The following is a 15,574-nucleotide window of genomic DNA, read 5'->3' as shown; positions in this document are numbered from 1 at the left end:
TTCCTGGCACACTTTAGGCCCCTTAGTGCCAATTGGGCATCATTTAAATGCCACGGCCTACCTGAGCATTGTTTCTGACCATGTCCATCCCTTTATGGCCACCATGTACCCATCCTCTGATGGCTACTTCCACCATGTCACAAAGCTCTAATCATTTCAAATTGGTTTCTTGAACATGACAATGAGTTCACTGTACTAAAATGGCCTCCACAGTCACCAGATCTCAACCCAATAGAGCATCTTTGGGATGTGGTGGAACAGGAGATTCGCATCATGGATGTGCAGCCGACAAATCTGCGGCAACTGTGTGATGCCATCATGTCAATATGGACCAAACTCCTGAGGAATGCTTCCAGCACCTTGTTGAATCTATGCCACGAAGAATTGAGGCAGTTCTGAAGGCAAAAGGGGGTCCAACCCGTTACTAGCATGGGGTACCTAATAAAGTGGCCGGTGAGTGTGTATGTATATATATATATATATATATATATATATATATATATATATATATATATATATACAGTTAACTAGTTTGTATTTTTATTTCTTTTTGGAGTTTGTTTTTAACTTCAATTTAATTTTATTAGTTTCAGTTGGCCATTTAATAGTTTTATTTATTTGTATTTTTGGAAAATGACTAGTTATTTTTTTTTTTTTAAGAAAATTAGTTTTTCATCTTTTTTAACATGGTACATCAAATGCCTCCGTCTGATTATGACGACACACTTTATCAGTTATGCAGGGTTAGTTGTTCAGTACTTGTGTACAGAGAACACACACAACATTTATTGCTTTTGTCTGTAATGCATGCATTTTTGCATTTATTTATTTATGCATTTACAATATTTATGCATGCATTAATGCATTTTTTTATTTATGCACTCATTTATGTATTTGCACTTACAGTATTTTTGCATGCATTAATGCATTAATTTATGCACTTACATTATTTATGCACTAACAATATTTATGCATGCATTTTTGCATTTATTTATGCATTTACAATATTTGTGCATGCATTAATGCATTTATTTGTGCACACAGTATTTATTTATTTAGGCACTTGAAATATTATGCATGCAGTAATGCATTTATTTATTTATGCACTTACAATATTTATTTATTTATCCATTATTTATGCATGGATTATTGCATTTTGAATTGAGTTTTCACTGCTGGTATTTATTGTTGTAGTAGTGTTGGTTAACCGTAATGATGTTGGTGAGACGAGGGAATAGGAAGCACATGTTCTGCTGTGTTTCTTTATATAGAACACATATATTAGTGAAGGAAATGAAACTCTTTGCAGTGATTATCATCTGACACAGGCCTCTCACACACACACACACACACACACTGTCCTCTTCAGCCTCGCCGCTTTATTTAATTATGCGCGTGCTGGTCTTCCCCGGCCGGTGAGAGGTTAACCGGCGGCTCAAACGTGTCCGTCTCTCGCCTGATGAATTGATCTCACGTCTGCAGCCTGTGGCGGGAATACATTACCATAACATACTGTACATGTAAGACCGACCAGAGCTCTTGTTCAGACCATAAATCATCTTTCATTTCTAAAACTAATGAGAGACCAAATCATTAGTGCTTAGTTAATTATCCGTGGCTCACGGGTGCAAATGGAAATAATGAATGACAGTGTGTGCTTTATACTGAGACAGGTATCACTGCTTATGGTGTGCGCTTAGTGATTAGATACCTCTGGTGTGTGTGTGTGTGTGTAGCTTTGCTTTCTAACAACTGAATGAATGCAGGCCTGCTCTCAAAATAACCAATTATCTGAGCACGACTGGTACCGAATCCCTCTCGTTCTGAAGCATTTCATTTATTTATTTCTCTGTAGTGCTCCTTCATTAATCTCTATTCAGTGATTCGTGTGTGTGTGTGTGTGTGTGTGTGTGTGTGTGTGTGTGTGTGTGTGTGTGTGTGTGTGTGTGTGTGTGTGTGTGTGTGTGTGTGTGTGTGTTATCACCGTCACCAACACATGAATATTCCTCTCCTCTAGTCTCTCATCAATGATGGAGGATGGCGTGACTACAAACCTTTTCTAATATATTAAATAGATAAAATAATTGAATAATGGTTTTTAATATATGTAAATCTAATAAAGTGTAACAATGTGACATGAATGTTTATATTTTGATTAATATTAGAGGTACACAATTCTGGATAAACTGAGAATCACATTATTTTGTTTAAATTGAGATCACGATTCTGAACAGACAATTAAACTAAGTAACGTTATTTACTAGAGGTTCTGACAAACGTCTATTTAACATGTTTAATTAATCTGAATGAATTATCTTTAAACATGTGTTGAGTGAATGATTCAATGACTCACTGAAAGACTTCACTTGTTTCATTAATGTATGAATCAGCTTTTTTGAATGAATCTCTTGAATGTATGATTCAATAACAAATACATTTTGCTATTGCCCCATGGGGATAAATAAAGTTTTTGAAATTAAATGAAATGAAATTTTGAACAGTCACGTGTCGCCACCTACTGGTGTAACGATGTAATGATACAATCTTTATTTGAAACGTCAAGTTACTTTTAAAAGCTGATTCGTTCTATTTTAATCGCTAGCATAGACATCAGGTTTTTATCCGAACTATTAACTTTTATCTCAGTACTTCTGGATAATATAAATATTTGTAACAGAAATATTGAAGCTGTGTGGTTGAAAATATTGTTTGTGAAGTGGTTTTATACTTCTCCATGACACCGGCTCTCTCCGGCTCAGCGGCAGATCTGAGTCTTCATAGACACGGACGAATCGCTGTCATTCAGGAATGAGATTTTGTGGGGTGTTTTGAGAAGGCGATCTTTAAACGATAAATCGTGCAGCTGTAATTCATGGAGAACAAAATGCACCATATTTACTTTGACATCATTACGGAAATAAAATGGGTTTTGAGTGATGTTGCATGTTTAAAATCTGCCCTAAAGCTAGCAACCAAAACAATTAACACCGAACACACACATACGCCTACAAACGCACACTCTCTCTCTCTCTCTCTCTCTCTCTCTCTCTCTCACACACACACACACACACACACTCATACAACACACTCACTCACTCACTCACATTCACACACACACACCACACACTCTCTCTCTCTCTCACACACACTCACACACACACCTCTCTCTCTCTCTCTCTCTCTCTCTCTCTCTCTCTCTCTCTCTCTCTCTCTCTCTCACACACGACACACACACACAACCACACACTCTCTCTCTCTCACACACACAACCACACACTCTCTCTCTCTCACACACACACACACACACACACACACTCTCTCACACACAACAACCACACACACAACCACACACTCTCTCACACAGACAACCATTACACACTCTCTCTCTCTCTCTCTCTCTCTCTCTCTCTCTCTCTCTCTCTCTCTCTCACCACACACACACACACAACCACACACTCACACACACACTTTCTCTCTCTCTCACACACACACACACACAACTCTCTCTCACACACACACAACCACACATTATCACACACACACACACACACACCACACACTCTCTCACACACACACACACACTCTCTCTCACACACACACACACTCTCTCTCTCACACACACACCCACACACACACACACACACACACACACTCTCTCACCACACACACACACACACAAACACACACACACACACACACACACACCACACACTCTCTGACCTGCAGTATTATGATCAGACAACAGTTGTGATAAATAAGAGGCTGTGTGTGTAGAGCAGGAGTCCACCGGGAGGACAGACTCTCTCTCTCTCTCTGAGGCGTTCATGAGAGTGAAGGAAGGATGAAGGGCTTCAGCTGACGGATGTTCTTCTGCCCTTCTGACCAAAGACACACCAGTCCTGTAAAGCCTTCATACATGCAGCCGCCCCTAAATAAATCATATCATATTAATAAAACAGAGGAGAGGTCGAGAACAGTCCCATTGACCTCAGGAGCTGATAAAGATCTTAATTATTCATGTGTTTTAATCCCATTACATTCATTTTTTGTGTTTTTGTGTTGCAGTATAACTATGAAGGAAGTGACATCAGCGATCTCCCTGTTAATCTGTCTGTGGTGTGGAATGGAAACTTCATCATCGACAACCCTCACAACATGCAAGGTAACCATGGCAACCGCTGCGGTACGCTTGTAGCAGGTTGCCTAGCAACCTTCACTGGATGCTGCAGAGAGTTGCCTAGCAACCTTCACTGGATGCTGCAGAGTTGCAGCATTTGTAAATGTTTCAGAGCATCTTTTGCTGGTGTGAGCAAGTGTGCTCATTTGTGATTAATGCTGGTATAATAACTCAAAAGACAGTCAGTTGTGGGATATTTCTTTTTTATTTATTTTACTCTTATTTATTTACTCATTTATTTACTTGTTGATTTTCTTATTTTAATATAATTTATTTTATTCTAATAATTTTTTATTTTAATATAATTTATTTTATTCTAATAATGTTTTATTTTAACTTACTTTTTGTTTATTTACTTATTTGTTTACTTATTTTTAATTAGTTTATATATATTTGTTTATTTTAATCTAATATGTATTTATCTGCTTATTTTTTATTTAATATAATTGTATTTATTTATTTAAATCTTATTTTTTTATTTTCTTATTTTAGCTTAATTTAATTCATTTATATATTTGTTTGTTTTAATATTATTTACTTATTTTAGCTTAATTTAATTCATTTATATATTTGTTTATTTTAATCTAATATTTATTTATTTTCTTGTTTATTTCTTATTTAATATAATTGTTAGTTTCTAATATTTAATTTAATCTTATTACTTTTTCTTTACTCATTTATTTTCTTATTTATTTTCTTATTTTTTATTAATTAATACATCTATTTATTTATACATTTTAATCTAATATGTATTTATTTGAATGTCATTTTTATTTATTTAATATTATTTATTTACTTGTTTGTTTACTTATTTTTACATTTTAATCTAATGTTTGTTTGTTAGAATTTTTGTTTTTGTTTTTCATTCTTACAGTTTTTCTCTGAACATTTTCCCGTATATATGATGCAGAAGCTTTGAGTTGTGTCCAGTGTGGTTCTGTTGCACCTGTAGGCCGTGAGCTTGAGTGTGTGTGTGTGTTGGTCTCGCCTCTGCAGCGCACCTCTACAAGTGCTTCGCTCTGAGAGAGAGCTGTGGTGTGTGTCTGAAGGCCGAGCCCAGCTTCGAGTGTGGCTGGTGTGTGCAGGACCGGAAGTGTTCGCTGCGGCAGGAATGCGCTCAGCCGGAGAACACGTGGATGCACGCCAGCGCCGGGAACAGCCGCTGCACACACCCGCGCATCACCAAGGTCAGCCACAGCACAGCAAACCATATTCATATTTATCTGGAATACGTGTTTTCCAACCTGAGAAGGATGACCGTGAATGCATTTAAAACACCATAGTCAACATCTTAAGTGGATCAAAAAAGTTCATCAAAGTTGTTCTAAGACAATAGATAACATAGAACATAACATATTCATGTATAATTTTGATGAAAGGTTTTGATCCACTTCAAATGTTGACCACTGTACATGTATTTAATGCGGGGATACTGTGTCATTAAATGCTGCTCCATCTTTATGTCTTACTTTCTTTGCTTTCAAACTTTACATCATTAAAGCATTACAATTTGTAAGGAGACTTGATTATTAATCTGTCATCATGGTCTCCCTGCGGTTTCCAATAACATAAGTTTTTATGATCAAAATAATAAATATGATTATTTATTTTTTATATTATTATAATTATTATTCAAAACAATATTTTATTATTTACATAAAATATACAAAACCAAAAAATACAAAAACATTATGAACTATTGCAGTATTAGTATTAGTATTTTTATTTTTATTTTTATTAAAAAAGTCTAATTTGATAAGGAGTAAACTTTCTTCTTTTGTAATTATCTGATCACATGCCGTCGAACGCTTGTCACAGGTGATGTCACAGGTGATGTCACAGGTGATGTCACAGGTCATGTCACAAGTCATGTCACAAGTCATGTCACAGGTGCTGATGAGGGACATTTTCTTCCTCCTTTCTGCAGTCCTGGACTAAAACACATCCGTTCTCGATGTTCTCCCTCTCTCTGTTTCTCTCGAAGTAGATTTTCTTGTCGACTTCTGAATTCTCCTGCCAGAGGAATATTAACTTTTCGAACGTCTACTTGCTAAATATACATCCCCTCGTGTTAATTAAACTCCTCCTTTGTTCTCGTCATTCGATTTCTCATGCGCTCGCTCTATCTGTGCGGCGCCGCCGTCGTCTTTTACTTATTAGATTAGGTGTTAATTTAATTTGGAGAAGAATGAATTTATCACATGGATTATTAGCTCACCATAGGCGCTTTGAGAGCCATCTGTTCAGAAGATGTACACCTATTCTCTGCTCTTCTGCTTTACTCTCTCTCGTATCTTCATCCGTGTATCTGTAAAAATGTGTGAATGTCAAATTAAAGCAGTCCCTCTGAAACCAATTACTGTGCGCTTCTCGTTTCGCTCTCCGCGTGAGTGTGTGTTTGTCTTCTGCGCTGGTTTGGCTGAAGATCTCGGATGAACTTCTGATCTGGTGTGTTTCCCGAAAGCATCGTTAGCCAACTATGGTCGCAAGTTCTGTCGTTATCAGCAGTTCAACGAGTCGGTGTTTCCCGAAACCATCGTTCACACGAACATCCGCAAACAGCATCGCAGAGTTGTGTGTGTGTGAGCGACAGATCTCGAGCTGCGGTTAGAAGCGGTTTCTTGTTTGCATGACGTGTGGACTCAATAAATCCTGATCATGAGCAAAATAAGCAAGCGGACATTCAGTGCAATCTGTGTCTTTTATTTAGAATACATACAAATGTCATTTAGTTTGTAAAGAGATTTAAAGCGTCGTTTTTGAAGAGTCTGAACGTGCTCTACTATGTAAGAACGAGTCTGTGATTGAATCTGGAAATAAAGCAAAATAACAGAGAACATGAGAAATATTCCTCAGATACATGTCTGTAATCTATAGCAAAACATCTAGCATTAATTCAATCTCAAACAGATTCATTAACAGTAGTTATTACTCCAACACCTGCGTGACATCATTAACCAACGTGGTTGATCGACCAATTTGCGACAATACGGTTTCGTGACGAGCTATCCGATTTCTTCAACGACGCATCATACTATAGTAGTGAAGAAGCGAGTTACACAGTTGTACGGGAAACAGCCTTGATGTCTTTTTAAGGAATAGTTCATTGATGTTCTTCTGTTGATCTGTCCTGGTCCAGTTGTTTCCTGAGACCGGTCCACGGCAGGGCGGAACCAGACTGACCATCACCGGGGAGAATCTGGGCCTTCAGTTTAAAGACATCCAGAACGGCGTGCGGATCGGGAAAGTGGCCTGTACGCCCATCGAGGAGGAATACATCAACGCTGAGCAGTGAGTCTCTGATACTGACTCTTCAATTTCAAGAGTCTCCTACAACAGGTTTACATGCATCAAATGCCAAAAAACACTTTAGTTTCCTCATAATCTCCACCGCAGCTTCAGCTCTTTTCTCTCAGTGTCTGAAACGCTTCGATCGAAGATTCAGTCTCTCTAAACCCCGCCTCTCTGAGAGCTGCTCTGCTCTGATTGGTCAGACGGCCCAGTCTGCTGGCATCAATCTGCATATTAGAATGATTACTGAAAGGATCATGTGACACTGAAGACTGGAGTAATGCTTTGATCACAGGAATAAATTATATTTTAAAATATATTCAAATAGAAAACAGCTATTTTAAATTGTCATAATATTTAATAATATTACTTTTTTTTGCATTTTTAATCAAATAAATGCAGCCTTGGTGAGCAGAAGAGACTTCTTTTAAAAACATTAAAAATCTTACCGATCCCGAACGGCAGTGTATATCGTTACAGTTGTCACTCTTGGTGTGAACGGGCCTTATAGGTCAGGATTTCAATATTATATATATATATATAATATATTTTTAATATAAAGCAGTGACGTGTGTTTGCTGCAGCTTTCCTACCTTATCCACTGTTTTCAGTCCTGTTGCTGAATGACTTTACAGTCTCCTGAAGCTAAACAAGCATCAGGGTTTCATTGCAAACACAGAAACTCTTCTCCCATCCGCACTAGAAATGCTCGACACAGACGCAGGGCGGTTAATAACTCACGAGCCGCCCCAGGGCATGATGGGAGGATTCGCTGTCCGTCCCATTAATCACAGAGAGCCGTTTTCCAGTCCAGTGAAGGTTTTACTGCGTCTCATTACAGTGGTGTGTGTTCATGTAGCGCCTGTAACCCGTCTGTCTCGTGTTCGGGACGCTCAATCATTGTTTTGAACGTTGAGCGCCGGCGGCCGTGCGTCCAGACCAAGCGGCAACCTTCCGGTCTCTCTCTTGAATCCAATACAGAAGAGACTTAACCTGCAGTTCATCGACTGGCCACTAGAGGCCGGCTGCAGAAGAGACTCAATCCCATAGACCCGCATGTTAAAATGCCCAACTTTACAGCAGAAAAAAACATGTTTACAGTCTGGTGCAAAAAGTGGATTTGGTCTATATAGCTCATTTTGCCCTTCATGACGACTGTGAGGGGGTGAATTTTTTTATAACTATCCGTTTAAATTATATTAAGCCTTAAAGTTCTACATAATTAAGGGCGTGGCCACTTGAGTGATAGGTGGATTGCCGCTGATGTCACTGCTACCCGTTTGTCTGCTGTCTGTTAGCGTCACATGACCTCAGCTAATCTGCCTCGCTTCACTTTTGCGTTTATCTGGGAGTGACGCGCTGCAAGATGGCGACGGCCGGCTCCGCCAACTTTGGGCTTCAAAAACACTCTTCAGAACACAGCGGGTGACGTCACGGACACTACGTCCATATTTTTTTTACAATCTATGGTCCAGACCCGTCTTAAGACCCTCGTCTCTTTCTCTCTCTCTCTCTCTCTCTCTCTCTCTCTCTCTCTTCTCTCTCTCTCTCTCTTCTCTCTCTCTCTCTCTCTCCTCTCTCTCTCTCTCTCTCTCTCTCTCTCTCTCTCTCTTCTCTCTCTCTCTCTCTCTCTCTCTCTCTCTCTCTCTCTCTCTCACTCTTCTCTCTCTCTCTCTCTCTCTCTCTCTCTCTCTCTCTCTCTCTGCAGGATTGTGTGTCGTTTGGCCGATGCCACAGGTTACCGTGTGCAGGAGGCTCAGGTGGAAGTGTGTGTGCGAGACTGTCTGCCGGAGTACAGGGCCGTGTCTCCTAAAGCCTTCACGTTTGTGGTGAGTTTCAGTGTCAAGGGGATGGAAAGGCGTAGAGCCAAACATTAGTCCCAAACTGATGAGCAATAACTTCTCAAAAATCAGAAAAAAAGATCCGCACACGAATATATATTGGTATATGTTACCAAGCATACACCTGTAATTTGTAAATTGTGTGTAAATTACTGCAGGGTGTATGCTTGGTAAGACATGGCACTGATGAAGGGTTGAACCCAAAAACGTTTTGCACACCTTGCACATTTTTGCACTTTTTGGACAATAAAATCCTGTGAGCTTTTTGGCCTATATTCGTGTGCGGATAATTTTTCTGATTTTTGAGTTTCAGTGTCATACATAAGACCGGACGAGGACGGCTTCTCTAGTCTTGTTACAAACTCAATGTATGAAATTCAAGTTTTTTTCCAGCTGAAGTGATTATATTTCATATCTTCTCCTGTCCAGTCTCCGTACTTCACGCGTGTGCTGCCGTCATACGGGCCGATCTCTGGAGGAACGAGGATCACGATCCAAGGCAGTCATCTGAACGCGGGCAGCGCCGTCTCCATCAAGATCGGACTCAACACCTGCCGCTTCCTGAGGTACTGCTCCTCTCAGTGTCACACTAGGCGCATTTCCATTACAGATTTGCGCAAAACTATTGTGATTTTTTTCTAAATATCGATAAAAAAACTATTGCGAAATGACGGGGTTTCCATTAACCGATGTTATGCGACTAAAACGTCATTTTCTCCTCTCGGGATCAGTCATTCCAAAAATCATGACGACGAATGTTGGTAGGTTTATGTATCAGAGCCACTGCACTGGCCATTATTATTATTATTAATGGAAGGAGACGTGTGTGTGTGTGTTATCCTAGCATTAATGGCAAGGAAAGACTCTTATACTGTGAGCGGCACATATGAGGAGTTTCTCTGTGTTTCTCCTCATGCTCGAGGTCGTGACTGTGGCATTTCTTTGAGGTTTAGAATCCAGTATTCCTGTAATTCTTTTGTCTTTTATGAATTTAATAAAGAACTCTGTCTCGTATTCTGTCCAAACATACGCGTCATTCTAAGTCATGTGACTGTAAATGAGCAAAAACTGTTTCCATTGCAGTTTTGCAAAATATTCCCTTTTCGAATTGCCTGAAAAACCCCCTCATGCGAACGTAAAAACTTTTTTGCGATAAACGGGGAGTTTTTGCGAAATTGACGTGTTTCCATTGTGCGTGTTTTCAAGTCGCAATTTCAATTTGCGCAATTTGAAGGGTAATGGAAACGTGGCTAATGTATTCTCTAAATCAGACCTCAACCGCAGACGTACCTTATTTAAAAATAAATAGAAATTTAATTTTTTTTTACAAAAGCACATAATAAAATTATGAAATACTAAACTAAAATTAAAATGAACCTGAAAATATAAATAACAGCTTATTCAAAATATGAATACATACTATAATGGCATATAAACAGTACTAAAATAGCATCCATGGTTTTTGATCGAATTTATTGGAATACTATTTAAATACAATATTTCATCCTAAAATCATTATATTTTGTACAAAGAATTATTTTTTTTTAGACCAGTTAGATTTTGTTCATGGAAATTAAGAACATTTCCACATTAGCATAATGCATTTATTTTCACATTATTCTCTCTCTCTCTCTCTCTCTCTCTCTCTCTCTCTCTATATATATATATATATATATATATATATATATATATATATACCAACAAAAAATCATAAATTTTTTTTTTATTATTTATTGATTTTGGTGGGAAAATTCACCTAAAACCTTCTCTTTGCCGTCTGATAGCATCTCTAAATGATCGTGCTGTCATAGTACTTTATCGTAGGGGTGAAACATGGGTTAATGTATGTCATTTTTTATGACTTTATTGTCTCAGGGAAGATGTATTATGCAGTAAGTCTAAAATAGTATTGTCATGAGACAGGAACTGGCAGAAGTGACTGATTTCTTTTAGCCGTCTTCAGAAACGATTGATGGGTTTGTGTTGTCGGAGCCAATCATGTGACGACAGTCTTGTCAAAATACATCCAGAACTCAGCAGGTTTCACCGGTGTGTGTTGTGAACACGGTTGCCTAGGCAACACCGCACCTTCACACACACACACACACATGTAGAGGACACTGATCAAACATGGGAACAAACCTTCAGACTGAATCTCATCCTCCTCTTATCTGTCACATGACTAAACGCGCCGTCAGACCCACGTGTTCGTTTGATCAGATTAAAGTCCGTCATGTTCGGAGCCGTGAATCTGTGATCTTTGAACCTCCAAACCTGATGCAACCTGATGAAAGTGTGTGTCACACACACCCTGCGCTTGCGCACACGTGATCCGCTTCACAATCAATTCTCTCTCTGGGTTTGCCAATACAATAAAATCATGTGATAACAAAAAAGAAGATTGGTGTTGTAAAGTGTGTAAAGGTCCTTGCACATTGAGTCCGAAATTTTTGCACGTTATAAAATATATTCGACCTCACGTTGTCAATCACGCTTACACACTGCCTGTGAAACTTTCATCCGTCATGAAGGAATTCGATTTTCTGTGTTTATTCGTAGCAAGCATTTCGAGAGGTGTTTTCTACAATTCAGAGCCACCGAATGACGAATACGAAATAACGCATTAGAAAATGTAACAGAAGTCCTTTAACAGAAGGAGATCTTGAGTTTGCTGGTGTTGTGTGTGTTTGACAGGCGCAGCGCCCGTGAGATCGTGTGTGTGACTCCAGCAGGATTGGGTTCAGGCGGGACGCCGGTGATGGTGGATATAAACGCAGCCGAGCTCAGAAACCCAGAGGTGAAGTTCAACTACACGGAGGATCCCAGCGTCCTGAAGATCGAGCCCGACTGGAGCATCGCCAGGTGCGTCTCACACACTTTCACACACCCTGACCTGTTCCTCTAGGCTTGAAGCGTGGGTTAAAGAAGTCCACTTGTGCGATCGCAACTGCTTTAGTGTGAGTGTTTGCAGCTCCGTCTCTGGAGGTTTGAGTAACATCACATCATCAAACTGATGACAGAGAAAAGCTGCAAACAGACCAGCGCTGAACCGTGAAGAAGAGAGAGAGAGAGAGAGACAGACATGAGTGAAGAGAGATAGAGAGAGAGAGAGATAGAGAGAGAGAGAGAGAGAGAGAGACAGACATGAGTGAAGAGAGATAGAGAGAGAGAGAGATAGAGAGAGAGAACGAGAGACAGACATGAGAGGAGAGAGAGAGAGAGAGACAGACATGAGTGAAGAGAGAGAGAGAGAGAACGAGAGACAGACATGAGAGGAGAGAGAGAAAGAGAGAGAGAGGGAACGAGAGACAGATATGAGAGAGAGAGAGAGAGAGAGAGAGAGAGAGAGAGAGAGAGAGAGAGAGAGAGAGAGAACGGGAGACAGACATGAGTGAAGAGAGAGATAGAGAGAGAGAACGAGAGACAGACATGAGAGGAGAGAGAGAGAGAGACAGACATGAGTGAAGAGAGAGAGAGAGAACGAGAGACAGACATGAGAGGAGAGAGAGAAAGAGAGAGAGAGGGAACGAGAGACAGATATGAGAGAGAGAGAGAACGAGAGACAGACATGAGTGAAGAGAGAGAGAGAGAGAGACCCTGGGTTTTTGTAGCTGAAATAGTAGAAATTATTTTACGACAGTCAAAAGCACCGTTCACACACACACACACACACACTCACACAAATAACAGCCGTTACATCTTCACATATCTGTTGTGTTTCACTTATAACATATTAAATACATGTGATATTGTCAACAGCATCCTGACTAGTTACACTTGCTCAACATGGGTAGTTATGTACTTCTATGCAAATTTAAAAACATGTCCGTTTTTAATAAAATATATATATATATATTTTGCAATTACGAACATAATATGCACTGCTGTTTAAAAGTTTGGGGTCGATAAGATTGGTTTGTGTTTTTAAAAGAAGCCTCTTCTGCTCACCAAGGCTGCATTTATTTGATCAGAAATGAAGTAAAAACAGTAGTAATGTGGAATATTGTACATAATATATAAAAGCAAAACAAAATATGAAAGCTGAATGTTCAGCATCATTACTCCAGTCTTCAGTGTCACATGATCCTTCAGAAATCACTCTAATATGATGATTTGCTGCTCATTTATGATTATCAGTGTTGAAAACAGCTTCATATTTTTGTGGAAATTTTCAGTATCCATTGATGAATAAAACGTTCAAAAGAGCAGTGTTTATTTGACGTAGAAACCTTTTGTAACATTATAACTTGTGTCTTTGAATTAAAACAGTTTATTTTAGAAAAAAAAATCTTACTGACCTCAAACTTTTGAAGGGTAGTGCACTACATTTTTAAAATGACAGACTTTCCCATGCTTCAGCAGTTCAGCACATACTTTAGTGCACAGAAGTGTTGTGTAAGCTGATGGATGGCTAAGAGGAAATGCGTGTTTTCTTGAGTTTACTCTGTTTTCTTCTCTCTGTTAGCGGTGGAACCCCGTTAACGGTCACCGGCACAAACCTCGCCACCGTCAGAGAGCCGGAGATGAGAGCCAAGTACGGCAGCGTCAGTGCCGTCAACGTAAGTGTCTAACACACAGATTCACCACTGCAGATTCAACGTATCAGCACTTTATGCTCTCTACAAAATATATTAAACGCTTTTTCTAAAACACTTTTTCCCAAATTTGTTTAAACTGTCTTTATATACCAATACATATTTAAAATGTAAGTACTCTGAAAAGGAGAGTATAAAAATTGAGTGTCTGTAGTCCTCTCAGGGCTGCAATAAACACAGCTACTCTTTCCATTCGTTACGAATGCACTGATTGGCTGGGCGACTGTCACTCTCCCTCGCTACCATGGCAACCACCCCTGCTGCTACAGGAGCCGCCCACATGCGCGCGCCCGGTTGACTCGCTCGTTACCGAATCAAACTCAATAGGAGCTGGAAGACGCGTTTACCAGCGCCGAGCGGAGAGGAGCGCAGTGCATGTAGTGACATCATGTCAGAATCACATGTAAGATGAAATGAATATAAACAACTAACATGGCTGTTAGTACTCACTATCAAGCTAGCATATCGATACTGGTAAAGTTTAAAATATATTGAGTTTGATTCGGTAACGAGCTAGTAACATAAGGCAAAGCTAAAAACAGGTTGCATTGATACACGTTTTCCCGTTACCATCAGTTACACTGTGATGAAGGTGAATTTCGTGTAAGATTCATATGGTGTATTGGATGTAAGAGCTTCCACGATGAGAGCCTCTCCTCTTCCGAAATGAGCGAGTCAACCGGCGCGCGCGCATGTGGGCGGCTCCTGTAGCAGCAGGGGGTGGTTGCCATGGTAGCGAGAGGAGAGTGACAGTCGCCCAGCCAATCAGTGCATTCGTAACGAATGGAAAGAGTTGCTGTGTTTATTGCAGCCCTGAGAGGACTACAGACACTCAATTTTTATACTCTCCTTTTCAGAGTACTTACATTTTAGAAATGTATTGGTATATAAAGACAGTTTAAACAAATTTGGGAAAAGGTGTTTTAGAAAAAACCTGCCTAACCAGCTTGATAAAAAGAAACATGCAAATCATCATATTAGAGTGATTTCTGAAGGATCATGTGACACTGAAGACTGGAGTAATGATGCTGAAAATTCAGCTTTGATCACAGGAATAAATTACATTTAAACATATATTCACATTTGAATATTTTAAACAGTGTTTTTGCTGTTTTTGATCAAATAAATGCAGCATTTGTGAGCAGAAGACACTTCTTTCAAAAACTGTGCTAAATCTTACAGACTCCAGACTTGTGAACTTGTATAGACTAGTTTTCTGGTGTTTTTAGTCTCTTCTGAGCTCTAAAGCAGCAGGAACAGAAAAACAAGTGTGTTCAACCGAAGCCCTGTGTGCCTGCACATGTTTTTCTTTGCGTATGTGTGACATTGAATCACCTTTTCCCAGTTTAACCTTTAAAATGACGGGATATAGAACATGAAATGTCTCTATAAAGCCCAGAGAAAGTCCCGCAGGGCGAACGTAACCTTTCCTCCTCCTTGACCTGCTCATCTGAACGGCTCTCGCTGCTGTTTTCCTGTGCGCTTAACCAGCGTTAGTCTCTCTCTCTCTCTCTCTCTCTCTCTCTCTCTCTCTCTCTCTCTCTCTCTCTCTCTCTCTCTCTCTCTCTCTCTCTCTCTCTCTCTCGCTCAGTCTCTCTCTCTCTCTGTCTCTTACTCTCTCTCTCTCTCTTGGAAAATAACAGGAGCAGTGCATTGGCTATATAAAGTTG

General features: G+C 39.5%; 1 protein-coding gene across 1 annotated transcript in view; it reads left to right on the top strand.

Annotated features, from left to right (window-relative positions):
• Window positions 1–15,574, top strand: part of plxna1b (plexin A1b) — a gene marked incomplete at its 5' end in the record, with an annotated part of 80,663 nt that overhangs the window by 20,132 nt on the left and 44,957 nt on the right. The window contains 7 exons of the mRNA XM_056241590.1: window positions 4,066–4,162; window positions 5,174–5,364; window positions 7,317–7,468; window positions 9,177–9,297; window positions 9,739–9,875; window positions 12,004–12,171; window positions 13,775–13,868. Of these exons, the coding sequence (XP_056097565.1) occupies window positions 4,066–4,162; window positions 5,174–5,364; window positions 7,317–7,468; window positions 9,177–9,297; window positions 9,739–9,875; window positions 12,004–12,171; window positions 13,775–13,868 (960 nt within the window). The remainder of the gene's footprint in view (window positions 1–4,065; window positions 4,163–5,173; window positions 5,365–7,316; window positions 7,469–9,176; window positions 9,298–9,738; window positions 9,876–12,003; window positions 12,172–13,774; window positions 13,869–15,574) is intronic.

The sequence above is a fragment of the Rhinichthys klamathensis genome, unplaced genomic scaffold (assembly GCF_029890125.1).
Source record: "Rhinichthys klamathensis goyatoka isolate OS25496 unplaced genomic scaffold, OSU_Roscu_1.1 h1tg000654l_1, whole genome shotgun sequence".
Lineage (NCBI taxonomy): Eukaryota > Metazoa > Chordata > Actinopteri > Cypriniformes > Leuciscidae > Rhinichthys > Rhinichthys klamathensis.
Note: the sequence above shows the minus strand (reverse complement) of the source record. Positions and strands in the feature narration are given on the sequence as shown.